A 16,175-nucleotide genomic window follows, 5' to 3' on the forward strand; every position below is an offset into this window, starting at 1 on the left:
AGAAAATGGTTAGTTCTTTTATCTTTGCTCTCTTCATAAAATATCTCAGCAGTATAGCAAAAGTACGTAGCTGCCAGGCTCTTTGAGAATTTACAACCTCACTTCTGCTACACAAGCTAAGTGACTTGAACTGTGTAAAAAACAAAAAAGAGTTAAATTCTAATGCCTTATAATGCCACATTTATTCTGTGAGAAAGGCACTGGTTTACTCTGGAAAAAAAATATAGCATATTATACAGTATCAGAAGAAAAAATTATGTATGTGTGCAAATACAGATTCTGACAGGAATATTGGCCTTTTCATATTTTAAAGAGTCAAGAGGGGAAGAAAACCAAAGAAACAGAAAACTTTGTGTAGATCTGCATTCATAAGGACCAACTAGGAATCATTATAGTTAAATAAATGCCAATATGGATATTATAAAAATGTTCTTGAATAACATTTCTTTCTATTTATATGGCTCTTACTGTTCAGATAGGATAGCCTGTGTATGAATTAGTTGTGATGCTGTTCAAGAAACTGCTTTTTTTTTATTGTGATGAGTAAGCAGCTCCTTGGAGAATTAACCACATGCTGATTAAGGCTTAAAATGAAATATATGTTCATGCAGGTGGTATTTGCTCAATCTCAAGCTGAACAAAAGTTTTATTTATTTTCTCTGAATAATACCATGAATAGGCTCAGACAAATACTATTTTGGAATGTTCTTCAATGAGCTGCATACCATGTATGTAAACAAGTGCTTGTTCTACCCTTATTATGTTAATCACCTTTGTTAACCATACCTGAAGAATTACTTAGGCAGTTTCATGCATAATATACCATAATAGAAAGGGAAATTTTCAAATTATATGTTTTAAGTATCAGTAATTAACTCTAAGACCTAGGTCTATATTCCAACAATGTATATAAATCAATTTTCTACTTTTCAACTTATACTTTGGTAATTTATTATGAACAAGCATGAATTCAGAGAAAGGAAAAAATCTTCCATGGAAAGCCTATGTTAAGGAATCCTGAAATAATCATAATCTTAGAAATAAGGTAATTTTTATGGAACAATGTTTTCTAATCACCTTCTTTTTCTCCAGAGATTTTCCAGTTGTAGAATACTTCAAAGTATCTAACTTGTAACACACTCTGTCTGTCTTACAAATATGGTATACCATAAGGAAAACCTTAAGAAAAATTCTTAGAGTTGTATTGGTTACTTACGTTTTGTTGGATAAGTCAAAAACTCATACCTTACCTACATGCAACCACCTAAAAATAAATCAGACAGTCCTAGTTTGTCATTTAGGCTGTTTGCCCAGCTGCAGAAGAAGCAGACATCTTCAGGGGTCAATTTATATTCCTTTATATGGTAAGCTGGCAATCATCCTGGAATTAGTTCTTACAAGCTGAAATACTTACACAACAGAAATAGTAGTTTATCTTGCTCTATTCTGCATTATATCATTACTGTCTCACCTGAAAAAGAAACAGACTTTTCCTTGGACAGTTGATATGTTTAACTTAAATGTAGGATACTTGTCTTTGTATTCACTTGTACGCTCTAGACAATTTTTATGTATTTTTATGGTGATTTCTAGAGGTATAGGAAGGATCTGTACATGAATTCTTTACAAAACATTGTTCTTTATAAGTCTATTCTTTATGCTTTTGCAAGGGTGGCATAAATTATATTATCCTAAAAGCAGCCTAGGCAAGTCTTCTGGTATGGCCAATAATGGATACACAAGGAAATGTATTAGAATGAAAGAAGAACATAATAAATTCCGCCCTCCCTCAATCTTTCCCAACCTGTGCTAATCTGCTTCAGAGCCTTTCTGAAGCTCTGAAAGTCATGCTTTCTGATAGCTCTCAGCTGATTTTTCTTCTATGAATTAACCAGTTCTTTCTGAATATACACAAACCTTTGGTGACTATTGGAAAATCATTTTTCATTTAGTTGTTTTTGGAAAAACATCAGTTGGCAAACCTTGGTTGCAGGAGGTCTTTTTCATGTTTTTTAATTCCTGTCACATTGCATCCCTCTCCCAGGCTCTGCTGTAGATCATCTTCCACTCATTTAAATCCATTACTTGGAATTAATGTACAGAGCATTCTATCTTTACCACTTTTTTTTCTTTATACCTCCATTCATAACCTTTAGCTTGCATTAAATGTGCCATCCTAGATCTATCCTCCTAAATCCTGATGCTTCCACAGTTCCAAATTCTACTAATCTAGTTCTTGTTCCTCACTTAATCAAGCATTCAGTTTCAAGCATCCTATTTTTATATTCCCCACACAGTTTTTGCTTCCACCAACAACTCCACAGTTGTATGTGCACCCTGACAATTTCTGCCAGTTTCTTCTATCATCCATCCCCCTCCCCAGTTTTATAGTCACTCTTACTGTTGTCCCAGGTGTGTAGTTCTCAAAAAAAAAATTGTCTAATGGAAGGTCATCTCCTAATGAGTTTGTGACTTGATATATAATCTCCTCTCCAGACAAAAAAATGATATCTAGATGCTGTTTCTTAAGTGTGCACCGACTTTCTGGTTTTTCATGGTTTTGTACTGTCCTGGGAAGACTCCTATCCTAATAATTCTTGCTGGCCAGGTAGGCCAAATCTGTGCTTGTGAAGAGCCAAGAGAACTACACAAAATCTGTATAATAAAATAAATCACAGCAGTTTAGGAGATAAGAACCTATCTCCGACTTTTTAATATTGTTCCTGACAAAGAGCAGCTACTTAGGAGGAGGTACTATTTTTTTACTAATAATTGTTTCTTAGTAACCACTTAAAAATTCAGATGGTAAAATTTGAAGCTATTACCTGCAAATAGTATAAAATCACTGCGCTATAGATATTTGAGCAAGAGCATTTTTCTTTAACAAAAACGGTGGGAAAGTTTACCTACTGCACTGCCAGTCCTGCTTTGATTTTTGCTTATCATGTTTATTCAAAGACTTAGCTCAAAGAAAAGTGTATTACCTGCAGTACAGGTTTTGTGTAATGTTCTCCCTTTCAGAAGATAGCTTTGCTGCTGCAGATCTTTTTCCTTTTTCTGTATTATTATTTTTCAGCTTGACTTTAATTACTTTGGGTTTCCTGAGGCAACATGTTCTAAATAGAAGCAATCATAATTTAGCTGGTTGGGAGCTCCAAGCAATAAAGCATTACCAGCAGCTCTAATTCAGCTGAGGTTTTTATTTGTTTTTAAGTAGTCAGCCCTCATTAGCCATGAGAGTTTCTACAGATCCAAGAACATTTCTGAACATTTAAACAAAGTGTGGTCAAGCTGCTCCCTGGCCCTACTGCAGAAGTAACTTCTAGCTGATGCCCATGCATGGAGAGAGCTGCAGTGTCAGCTGTCAGTGGCACAGCATATAGCTTAGTTCCAAAACAACTGCTAACACTCTTACCACTTTTCAAGGTCATTTATTTTATGCTGAAAAAGGTGTGTGAAGATCTTATATTACAGGAATTTAGTGCATCTTAGGGACAAAAGAATTTAGTTGTTACTCAGTTCTAACCATCTTCTTTAAACTTTTAAGTAATACTTTGATTTTTAAATGACTTTATTTTTATTTAATATCTTATTTTTTAAAAATAAAAGTTAAAAAACCTTTCAATTTCTAGTTTCAGATAGACCAATAACACCAAAGTATTTAATTAGATTTTGTATTCACTAATACCTGTCTCATAGTATTTTCTAGTTCAGCTGAAATAGGAGTCATCACAGAAATTCTTAAAATTTCTGCTTCTACTTAATTTAAATCCCAGCATTAACCCAAAGATGCCTAACACCCAAACTTTATTCTGCTTCAGAATAAAACATCAGAGTACTATGTTTCTTCATTGTCTCATTACTGGAGGAATAAACTGGATGAACAAAGTCTTTGTGAGGTTAAATAGTTAAATAGTGAGGTATTAGTTACATAGCGCTTTTATGTATTGGGAAAGTATTCTCAAGAAACAAATAAATAGTAAATATATTTTGTGATCTCTTCTAGAGATCACCCAAGCAAAATATTTGTGCTTATGGAGACCTTCTGCTGGAAGAAGGTAAATCTCAGTACAAAGTCAGCACTGACTGCTGCTCCAGCCCTTTCACACAGTGAAGTTACCTGCTAGCCCCTCTTTAGCAACAGCTCTTTGTGAACGTATGCTTCTAAATAGTACTGCTTTAAGTAATCACTTTATGTTTTCGTTTATTCAAAAATAATAGTGTTGACACTTTAAGGTGAATATTTGGGCTGCTTCTTGGATATAAACAGGAGTGCAAACATCATTCAGAGCCCTAGGCTCTAGAGTGTTTGAGAAACTAGTATATGCTTTTCCATCATTGGTCATGCTTTCAGTGTTTATCACTGGTTCAGTACTAACATTGCTTAGTAAAATAATTAACAATTTGAAGAAAATAATCTTCTACTCCACCTTTCCTTATCATTCTGTAGTTTTTAATTTCTTTTTCTAGTCTATGTTTGCTTTCATAATTTACTTCCTGCAGCTGCTCAGTGCTATCTGAAGTACTTCTTTTCTTCTGTTTTGTGAACTACTTTTTATCATCTTTCATAATTTTATTTTAAAGCCTTTTCTACTCCTGTGCTTCTCTTTTTCATCCATTCCTTTCTTCTTTCTTTACAAAACATCTTTTAAAAAGTCTTTTCAGCCTATCAACTTAACACATGAGAAAAGACTGCCAGTGTTACAAATTTCCCCGCATACCCTACTGCAGCTTCACTTTCACCTGGAAGACTTGTCTGCAGTAGAAAATACCATATGTAAGGATACAATGGAGATAAAAGGGAAAATCAAATAATGCAAAAAACACTCAGCACAGCCAGGACACGTCTCTAACACTGTGTCATCTGATCATGGTTCAATTGTGCAAAAAAACAATGCTATTTCCCAGGCTGATGTGAGTTGTTTTTCTAGTGTTGTCATAGTTCTTGACTTCATCGCACAGGTTACCAACAAAAGGGTCAGATTTGCCATTTAGGTACTGAAGCACAGTAAAATTTTCAGTGGTCATTGACGGTTTTCACTTAGGTGAAAAGTTTATTTTGACATGCCATAACTCATCTAAGTCTTCCCATTGCTCTGTAGCAAAATACAAACTAGACCTGCTGTAAAGGTTTTAAATAATCCTTACATTGAGCAAGCTTTCACTTGTTGTGAAGAAACAAATAAAAGAAGCAAATCAGAAACTGTGAATTACAAGAATGGATTTGGCTCTATGTTTAAGCCCAAGCCTCCTAGTACTTTAAAGGTTTTTTTAAAAGTGCACACAAAGGCTTCCCACTACCCTAAAACCTAATATCCTCCAGAAATTGAATCTTCAATTTCTTTGAGCCATCATAAGACAGCAATGAGAGATAGTCAGATCCATTCCTATAGATCATCTTTCCTAACTTTCTAGAAGAGCTGATCTTGCAAAGAAGTGCTGAAACAAAGGAAATTATATATCAATCACAAAATTTAGGATAGTTATACTCAGAACTTCAGGTCAGCCATAGTAAGTAAGGAAAAGGTCCAGCTAGCTATACAACCAGTCTCCAACAGTTATGGATGCCTGGGAAAAAGTATAAGAAAAGGAGAATTACACGTACTGTTTTCCACCGCTACTTTCCCCATTGCCAGACATTCGTAATTCAGAGTCTTCCCGAGCCATACGTAGTCTCAGCATAGTGATCCTCAGGTTTTTTTTCCCTTGAACTTGTCAGTTCCCCTTTTAACATCAGGCATATTTTTAATATTCATGAATTAAATTATATGCTGATGCTTGTATGAATATAGGCTTCTCTTCATGAACAGAAAAGCCATTCAGTGCTTTCTCATTTAGGTCTTGAAAAGTATACAAATTTTATTTAAAACTTGGCGATTCACTCTTCTGTCTGATGGGTAGGATTTCTTCAAGACTTCTCCCTATTGCAGTTTCAGATCTCACAAAAGTTGTGTGCCTGACAGACCCAATCCTGAAGTTATTTCCATTGATCTCCAAACAACAGCAGAATTAGGCTTTGTCTAATATCGATATGCAATACCATACCAAAAAGGTATGAAAGGTGCAGGTTCAGGCACCAAGCTGAGAAGAGGGAGAGTGTCCCAAAGGGCCAGAACTCTCTCTTTGTTCAAGGTGGAAGGAAATGGACTTTTATCACTGACATCTTCTAACACAAACTGTCTCAGATAAGTGTTTATAATTAAAACATAGCAGAATGAAGATTGTTCCTAAGACTTTTTCATTGAAGTAATTTAGTGACAGAATAGTGACTATAAAGACTATTTCCATATAGCAGAGATAGCATAAAGAAAGAGTTAAAAAAAATATATCTGTGTGGATAATGAGCTAATGGTCACTGGTCAAGGTTTTCAAAATCAACCATTAGTCTGAGCTACTATAATTTTAGGTGCTCTCTTTAGGTAGCTTAAAGGTATCTAATTTTCAGAAAACAGTGAGTAGCTATTCTTCAGAAGTCAATCCCCTTGTGATTTCAGATTAGAAACCACAAAGCAAAGGCAATATGTCTGGAAATGCTAATTTCATAAAATCTTGGCCAGTTATTATTTATTTGTTTCTCTTATAACATATATTGAGGACTTTTTCTCCCTATTTTACCTCTGCTTCATGGAACACACTTTTTGAATCCTGATTGTCTATAAACCTTCCCTGCTCTTCCAGCCACAGACTTCCATTTGCTTCACAATAGGATCTGTGTGTTTTTATACAATGACATAATCTTTAATCCTATTATTGAATAATATTTTTACTCAGAGCACTGTCTGCTTTTTCAAATACAGAGAAATCCCTGATAGAGAGATAATTTTGTTTTCTCTCTGCATATTATTCAGATACACCTCTGAATGTAGAATTATTTATCTTTATGGAGAGGTTTTCTATACAGCATACAGCTACAGTGTCCAAATATTTCAAAAATATTTGATAACTACCTCCATATTACTTCTTATAGTACAATGTTATCTACCTGCCAACAAAAAAGAGGATGAAATAAAATAACCTCTATAATTTTGGGTTTCAGAATGGAAATGCCCAAAACCTTTTTGTTTTCAGAGTCATAAAAATAAAGAAGCCTGAATCAAAACAAAAAGCAAAATATGAAATAGTCAAAACATTTTTCCTGTACAGACCGTAAACCAGCAGACCAGCAACAGCACTACGGGCAAACTAGCCAAATAACCAAACAGCCTAGAAACCATCCTTTTGCAGATAATTTTGTATGCTCTCTGGCACTTTTAGTAGATCCCTTTTCACTAGATCTTATAAGAAAAGTATAACTGACACCTGTATCTAATTAAGAGACAACAACTCCAAAAATACAGTGGGTGTTTGTGTGTTGTTTGTGAAAAAAATAGCCCAGTGGTGCAGAGAGAGTCTTGCTGAAGGGTGTGCGTGTGTGCGTGCGAAGCAATAGTGAGAAAATTCTGCAGTGGAACAGAATGCATCTGACAAAGGCTTAGACAAAGTCAATGATCCATCTCTGAAACTCCCAGAGCCTAAAGGCAGGAGATACTGGAAGGGTTAACTGCCTGAGTTGCTGATACTACAGTGTTAGATCATGGGGAAAAACTCTGTAGAGAAGACTTAACTTCTGATTTCTTTAAGTTGCAGAGCCAGGGGAATCACTGTTAGCTTGTCTGCTCATGCTTGCAGTGAAGCAGAAATCTCTCTCAGGTTGAGAGCTCAGGGAATTTCTTTCCTCAAGGGCAAGAGATAATTCAGGGGGAGCTGCTGGGGGAGACTCCTGTAAAAACGAAGGAGGGGAAGAGGAAAGCAAGGTTAGTAGTGATAGAGGACTGGGAAAATTGGGGATATTTGTGAATAGTTTCTTTAGTTAATTAGTTTCTCCCTGAAACCAATCAGAATATGGTTTAGATCCTCATTACTTTGCAGAGAGAGAGCATTTTTGCATTTTTAAAGAATATAAATTCTGATCCAGGGCATAGTACCTTAGAGAGCTTCTTCAGCCTATTTCAGTATCTTCCAGTGCACAGACCTAGTTGGTGGTGAAGCCACAATTTTTTGTGGATTTCACAGGAAGGGAAATTGGGAATAATTTTAGGATAATACAGTTACACTAAATAAACTAGCATAATTAGTGGGAAGTCCTGAATGCAATTATGTAATGTATGCTTAAATAAATAAGTATAATACCTTGGTCCAAATCTTTCAGTTTCTCTCTGCCTTCTTATACCTGTACAGAATACTGAGATCCTCTGATTCAAGCTAGATGTCTTTTGGGAAATTAATTATTTTATTTATTTATTAATAGTATATTAAAATAGTTTCGGTAATATTGAACCTCCAAAACCCATCTGTTTACATCAAAAAACCCCAAGCAAGCCTCAAATCACAGAGATGATATTTTGCCTTGCTAAGTTTGTTCATAAAAATCAACATATTTCCTTGGAGGGATAGAGAGAAATCATTTTTGGAATGAAATAGTTTCATGATACTATCTTGGACACAAGAAAATTCTCATGTTCTTCAGTATGTAAAACTTAACTGTCTCCTCAATAAGACTAAATCACAAGCTCAGATTTATTTCAGAATTCTTACGGAATTTATGATAGTTTTCTTCAGGGCTTTTCTCAGCTGATGATAAATTTGTATAGAAGCTACCTTTTTTTAGAAGTTGAGAAATAAAAGATTTAGCATAGTGTTGTGTTCCCACCCCATCTGTGAAAATGTGCTGCTTCCAAGCTGCTTTTTTCTCCACTCTAAACCTGTCCTGTAGTCCAGCCCACCCCATTTTGTTGGAAACTAAAGCTTCACAGCTTCTCCAGTTCTTCATTGCTCCTAATAAATAAACAAATTAGTAAATCCATCACAACAGCAGGCATAACTAGCTATTTCTACACTGTTCTTAGCAGAAATATGGCAAATATTTCTGTCACAGGTAGTCAGTGTGTTCCAGCCAGAAGCAGTAGTTCTCTGAGTGGAAACTATAAATCATAGCTTGATTTTACTGGCAGTAAACCTGTCTGTTTTCCATTATGTTTGTATTTTAGCAAACGGTGATCATTTAAAATAAATTCTGCACAATTCTACACAGACATATAAAACTCTGAAGTCATCGCGCCAAGTTCTGTTTTCATTAATTCTGGCTTTGTAAGAGGGTCTTTGGGATCATTTTCAGCACCCTGCCCCTTACTTCTGTATTCTCACAAGGGGAAGAGATTTAAAGATTCAACTGGCCAGACTCAATTTCCCCTTTTCTTGTCTTTTTACAAGCTTTGAAATTAACATTTTATTTTCTAACAGAAGCTTTAGTGACACTGATAAAGACTCACAGACAAATTGTTAAAGTATTTGAACATCTTTAGTCTGGTTAATTTTTTTTAACAAGGTTATTTCCTTGCAGCCACCTTGAATGGGCTGATTTTATGCCCTGATCCAATGTTTACTGAAGTGAAAGTGAGGACTGCCACTTATTTCAACTTAATGAATGCATTGGACTGGACCTGTAATTAATTTATACTCTTGTCTAATGAAAACTGTTGGAGGGGGTTATTTTTGGCCTCTTTTAGCTACAGTTAATAGGTCTAGTGTTTTTATTAGATTTAGTAGGCAAATTACTTATGCAAATATATCAGACAGGTTGTTAGTTTTCAAGGGTCTGATGCAAGGCCCATTAAAATCAATGCGTCTTCCCATTTGCCTAAATGGGCTTTAGAGCAAGCATTGATACAACTGAGTTAATGCTGCATAATAGCATGTGGTAACTTTATTTCATGCTTCCCAGTGTTGACTTTAGTGCCAATGTCTACTAGTCTTAATTAGAATTCACTGTTACAGGTGATATATAAATATAAATGGAGACCTACTCTGCACCAGAGATCTTGGTATCTGAACAAGAAAGGCAGAAAAGACACGGATAGCATGGAGGTGTCGTTTCATTCCAATTAAGCATGTTTGTGTGTTTCTGGCTGTGCTAATGACTGTGTAATACAAATATTTATTTTATATTAGCATTTGGGTAATAGCAGTTCTGTGGTTGCCTGTGACTGAATCCCTGTGATTCAAGGGCAAAACGTTCACAGTGCCGACCTGTGAAGTTGGCATACAGACAGGAAACAAGATCAGTATGCTCCATGGATGAAGTACATGTACAACAAAGCATATGTGTAGAGAAAATATTCATCAAACAACAGTAAGCATTTAATAAACCCCTATCCCACAAATATGTAATCATGTCCTTGACAATGAGCACTTACTGACTTACTTAACACTTTTCACACTGTAAAGGCTCCTTACTCCCAAATCATCAGCTCATGAGCTCTATTTAGTGTAAGAGATGTTGTGATGGTTAGCATATTGAAATAAAAATGTATCTAGAAGCATACATTTTATCTGACAACAATGAAATTCAGGTATATTCATCTGTAATTATTGCAGTTCATGAAGCAGCACGTACAAAATTTGGTTTGCTTTACACACTGGTCTGATTTTTGCTTTTTTGCCTCTACCTCAACTACCCAATTTCTCTTCAAAGTGTGAGGATGCTTGTAGGGGAGCACTTCTTGGTCCTCAGGTGGTAACTCACCCAGCACAGCTGCATGAGTAGGTTTCACAAAGGATTTTAGGACCAAATTAAAATGTCATTTTTAGGACCTAATTAAAATGTCTTTTTATCATGTACAAGTAGATGTTATATGCACAGTTTTAAACCCTTTCTTTAATTTTGGTTATTTGCCATATGCAAGGTAAAAATAAGTGTAAAATGAAACACTGAGTGCAATGTAAAATAAAAAAGGACATGTCCTCAGCTTGCTACTTAAAAATCATGATTCCTTTAGCTATAATGGAACATCAACAATTTGCTGCTGTTTTTCATGCACATCTAAATCCAGACTCGGTGTTCCACAGAGCAGAGTTGATTTTCTCTGAAATTGTTTTTGATTAGTTTGCTTTTCATCTGTGTGCAAATACTGAATGTATTCCTGAGGATCTCCAGTCCTGCTTTTCAGTGATCATGCAGCCTGTATACAGAAAGCTGAGCTTTTATCCTGTGTTCCTTAGAACACATCATTTTCAGTAGATTTATTTCCAAATCCTTAAACAGCTTCAAAAAGATACGGCTTTTTAAAAAAGTAACCCGTATAATATCTCCTCCATTCCTGAATGTGGTCTGAAAATGAGAGCCACACAGCACTCAGGAGATGTGTGCTGGGTTGGGAACATCTTTTCTGCATTTGGCAGAGGGAAACATTTTTTAGCATGCCAGTATTAGGCAATTGTGGAATCTGATGATTTTAAGTGACTGACATGGCCCGCGGGACACAAATGGGTAGTCCAATTTGCATTGAAAAAACACACTTCAGATTCTGCTGTTTACATAACTTTCATATATATCTGCAAGAGTGTATATAAGATTCATGTATAAGCATAAGTTTAAGGTTAGTTTCTATGGCTGAGTCAGGTGAGTATACCACTGTGGAACTCAGCACAATGGAGGATATTTATGATGAGTTTCTCATTAGTGCCAGCTCATTTTTCACTGCAAACCACTTTGCTGTGTTAACATTTTAGTTCAGTTCTTCCCAGTGGCAAGGAAACAGAATGAATATTGCCAGTCTTTAGAATGAAACATGTCAGTAGCAGATACTGCAATGATAAACTTAATATAAATAATTACATAGATGCTTTGTATGCAAGCAATTAGTTTTGCATAAAAATGTTGCTTGAAATTTCCTTTCAGTTGGAATTAGTTAATGATTTTCTAGATTTGCATATTCCTAATTAGTCAGTTTTAAATGTTAGCCGTATGTAAATTAATGTTTTATAAATTTTCAAAAATTTTATCAGGCACATTTAATTTATAATTAAGAAAAGCTTCTATAACCTACTTTATGTAAATAGATTGAATTTGGGAGTACAGTTTTGGCAGATCATGGCAATCATAATGTTTTATATGATGTCATCCAGAGCACAATTTTGCTATTGCATCTGAAACTAAACAGATGTGAACTCATTAATACATAATGTAAGTTAATAAGCCAGGTGATATTCTTACAGTCTTTGAGGTATATTCTCATCTTATTTAATGTTCTGATCTAAAATGATTTTGCTGATTTCAGGGATTGGATTTTTGGATTGGGCTTTGGATTTTTATTAATGTATTGAAAACGTAAAACAGACCTCAACAAGACCCCTGGTTAACCTTACCCCTAACTTAACCTCTAGTATAAATTGGAGACATCTTCACTGCTCTCAGTGAATATTGCACACTCTAAAATAATTGTCATGCAAGTCAGGAAGAACTTGTTTCTACACATTATTTTCTAACACAAATAGGGAATTGTGATAGAAAATAATAATAATAATAATAATAATAATAATAATAATAATAATAATAATAATATTATAATGTTAATCCTTCATTCAATAGAATATTCAAGCATTTGCCTAACTACTGAATTTAGTATGGGATCATTTAGATGCTTTACATGATTGGGACCATAAAGCTAAACTGATCAGTGCTACAAAAGCCCAAAGATAGTTTAACACTCAAGACCAGATTCATAACAAGCAACACATTCAAGCATTATTGAATTTAAACAGGGATTTCAAATTTTTTTTTTCTTCCAAACAAAGTTGGGTAGAAACCTATTAGCAAACATATCACGAATATGATAGGTATAGGGAATTAAACTGGATGAAAAATGCTGGCAAATGTGCTATAAATGCAATCTTTCCTGCAACATAAACAAGTGACCATAATAAAGTCAAATGTATTGGAACTGTGTGGGGTTAATTTTCCCTGTATCAGAACAAACACAGAAAACCTAAAACTGCACTATGCAACAAAAAAAGTGCATGCCTAAGTGGAACTGACTGCAGCTTCTGTCTAAGTGCCCCCTAGGCACTGTGAGGAGAAGGGTCAGAAGTAACAGAAGGAAAAAAAACGTTATCTAGTATAATCATACCTTTTTTCCCCCAGAGCAACTGCAAACTAAAAATATAAAAGAATTCATTTTAAAAAAAATTCATTGCATAAGATTTACTCTATTTTTAATAGTACCAGTTTTATATCAACAAAGAAATACATTCTCCTAATGACTTTCCATACATTTCATTGGTATCTTGTCAGAATCATGGCCTTATATACAAATTTTTCATGATGAACTCAATTTTAACATCTTTATGTGCTACTATTATTAATTATCTGATAAAATATGGAATGAAGTAGAAAAAAAAAGTAAAATCTAAAATACTTTTAATTTGTCCAAAAATAAATTCACTGTGTGATTTAAATGTCTATAATCGACCATATAAAGACAACTTTCTTAAGTCTTTTGAAGTAGTATAAATGAAAATAATTTTCTGAGTCTAACACATTTATAAAACACATATCATGAAAATGCAATATTTTCAATCCCATTTAAAAATACTTGTCTTTGAGGTATTTATGATGTAATTCTGAATATAAACAAGCCAAAAGATCAGTAGGTTATTATTTTCACTATGTCAAAATCCATTATTGTTGTTCTATGTTTAGATTATGTCCAGTGTATGAAATGCATTTTTCTGGTAGCATGATAGAGTTTAACACTAGCAGTATGAAATGATGTCAGCAATATTCTATTGTATGAAGCTTTTCAATTATGATTTTCAGACATGAGGTCAACATGAAAATCAAAAATTGCTAAGCTAGGAAAGTTCAGTGTTAGACAGCAGTTTGAGCTCTTTTTCCTTGTTACTCTTTCACGAGCAACTAGATAGTAAAATAATACTAGTATTCTGTTTATCTGAATGCATTAGCAGTTCATTTTTTGTACAAAATGCTATTGTTATTCATGATGCAGGTATTTTAGAAACTGCGCATGTTTCAGCAAAGTTCTTCTGCTGTAAAAGCCCAGCCTGGTATCACAGAATACACAAACGTACTGCTATGCCCAGAGGACTAAAAGTAGTAAAATAATGCCCAAATCCATGTACTCCCTTACAGCATGTCCTGCCTTAATGAAGCAGTAACATTTGACTTCTGAGGTCAGAGAGCAATGCTTGCACCATTTCAAAAGGCAAGCTAAAACCCACCCATGAACTTTTGCACTTGATCTGCTCTGCTTCAGCCCAAGTCAACAGCAAAACTCCTCCTGTCTTTTACAGAGTTGGTGACATTAATTTGTCTTTTCTTGTCTCTAACAATCACAATATTATTTTCTTTACTCACCTGCTGCATATTGACCTAGAAATGATTAAATACATAGAGTCAAATTCTGGAGATTTTTCTCTTTTCCCTGCACATAAACCAGAAATTACAGGAATCCATCTCATTGCTCCTATGGATGACACTGTTGGTGTAAAGAACATGGCTTTAGCATAGCCAACTTCTTAGAATTCAGTTTCCATAAATAGTTCTGATGCTTCTGCTGGTAAAATTCAGTTGCAATGATTTTCATAGGAAGAAAGAGGGACTTGAGTGTCTGAGTCAAATTTATTTGCCTAAGTGATTACAGAAAATTTTCTCCAGTATTTTTTTCAACAATGCAAGTAAGCATGGGATATTTCTCCTTTTGTCAGCTGTCAGAATTACTTAAAGTCTGAAATCTAAAAATGTTTTTTTCTTTTCATTTGTACCCTGGAAAATTTATCTAGTATTTTCTTTGATTTAATTCTCTATCACATCAAACTAAGCTACAGAATCAGAGTGATAATAAACTGTATCACTAAAATTCCTTGTTTTTACTTTAGGAAAGTATTTTTCTTACTCCGCTGAGGAGTCTGAACAGACCTTACCATGGATAATAGCTTTCCATGAAATGAGTTCCTTGTAGATCCAGACTTATATAGTCTTTCTTTGACTTTTGTTCACTCATTCAATATACAAGTAGAGGAAGATTGTAACTTGAGGCATGTCAAGAATATTTTTTAACCCTTTCCTGAAAGATAAGTTTTAATAGTTTGGTATTAACCCTTCTATACATACGTGGCACAAGCAACAATAGGATCAAAACAAATGCTGAAAATGAGACAGTGTTTTTAATAGTGTGTTCTGTACTTAGGAGCTGTGGTTTTATACAAGTTTTTTAAAATTTTTTTTAGAGTTTAGTAATCAAAATCACCTGCCTTCCCGGCAGTCCCTATGTACATCTCAAAGGCAGGATAGACGACTACTGAAAGAAGAAAATCAATAAATATTCCTTTTTTTCTTGTAGGATCAGGTGATCCACACCCTCCAACTTGCAGTAGTGACCAGTTCACATGTGCATATGTGCAGCAATGTTTGCCCTTCATTGCAAAATGCAATGGGGCTGAAGATTGCATGGATGGAAGTGATGAAATGAACTGTCCCACAGAGATGCCTACCACCATGTCTCCAGGTTCCTGCAAGCAAACAGAGTTCCTGTGTCCTTCCAAAGGCTGTATCCCGTCCCTCCTGAAATGTGATGGTGTGCCTGACTGCCCCCTTAACGAAGATGAAGTTGGCTGCCGTAAGTTACTTTCATTGCTATAGTTAAGGCCATACTAACTTACTTTCCTAAAACAGTGATGTGAAAAAGAGCAACACAATGAAGTATAGTGTAAAATTCACTATTCCCTCATCAAGAAAAATATTATTTGTATCACATATAATGTGTTACCTGGAGGCATACTCTACATTTGCAAATAATTTTGCTTATGCATTCTTATTCCCTGGCTACCAACTTTGATAGATGCTTAAAATCATTTGTATTGTATTTCTGTTAATAATTGGAAGCATTTCCACTTTTTTCCATAGATCAGTCAGCTGCATTTGCATTGCCTCATCTCTGATTACAATATGACAGATAGATAGACTTTTGCAGTTCTGTAATTCAGTAACATTCAAGGCAGTCCTGACCTTTCAAGGATTTTGAAATCAAATCTGTTCATACAATAGCAGCAATCTCTGCCCTGACCAAGGAAAAGGGCTCACAAGCAAAATGCAAGGACAACAGGCTTTGAACTGTAACTGCAATGAGATACCATGAAGTTTCAGATAGACACAAAAATGAATGTCTGCCCATTTCAAAATATCTCATTATTGGTAGATGAACTGAGGCTAAATGTTTCATTCCAGGAAGGTCAAAATAATTAGCTACATAGAAAAATGTTTTTACATACAAAAACATTTCTTCCTAAACTTCTCATTCTGCAAAAGTTTTTTAACATTTTCTTTTTCTTCCTTATCAGAA

At 34.8% G+C, this 16,175-nt stretch overlaps 1 protein-coding gene across 1 annotated transcript in view; it reads left to right on the plus strand.

Annotated features, from left to right (window-relative positions):
• The window catches only part of MALRD1 (MAM and LDL receptor class A domain containing 1), a 291,485-nt gene that overhangs the window by 220,624 nt on the left and 54,686 nt on the right, over positions 1 to 16,175 (plus strand). Inside the window, exon 33 of the mRNA XM_072851516.1 lies at positions 15,177 to 15,452. Within this exon, the coding sequence (XP_072707617.1) occupies positions 15,177 to 15,452 (276 nt within the window). The remainder of the gene's footprint in view (positions 1 to 15,176; positions 15,453 to 16,175) is intronic.

The sequence above is a fragment of the Ciconia boyciana genome, chromosome 2, assembly GCF_034638445.1.
Source record: "Ciconia boyciana chromosome 2, ASM3463844v1, whole genome shotgun sequence".
Classification (NCBI taxonomy): Eukaryota; Metazoa; Chordata; class Aves; order Ciconiiformes; family Ciconiidae; genus Ciconia; species Ciconia boyciana.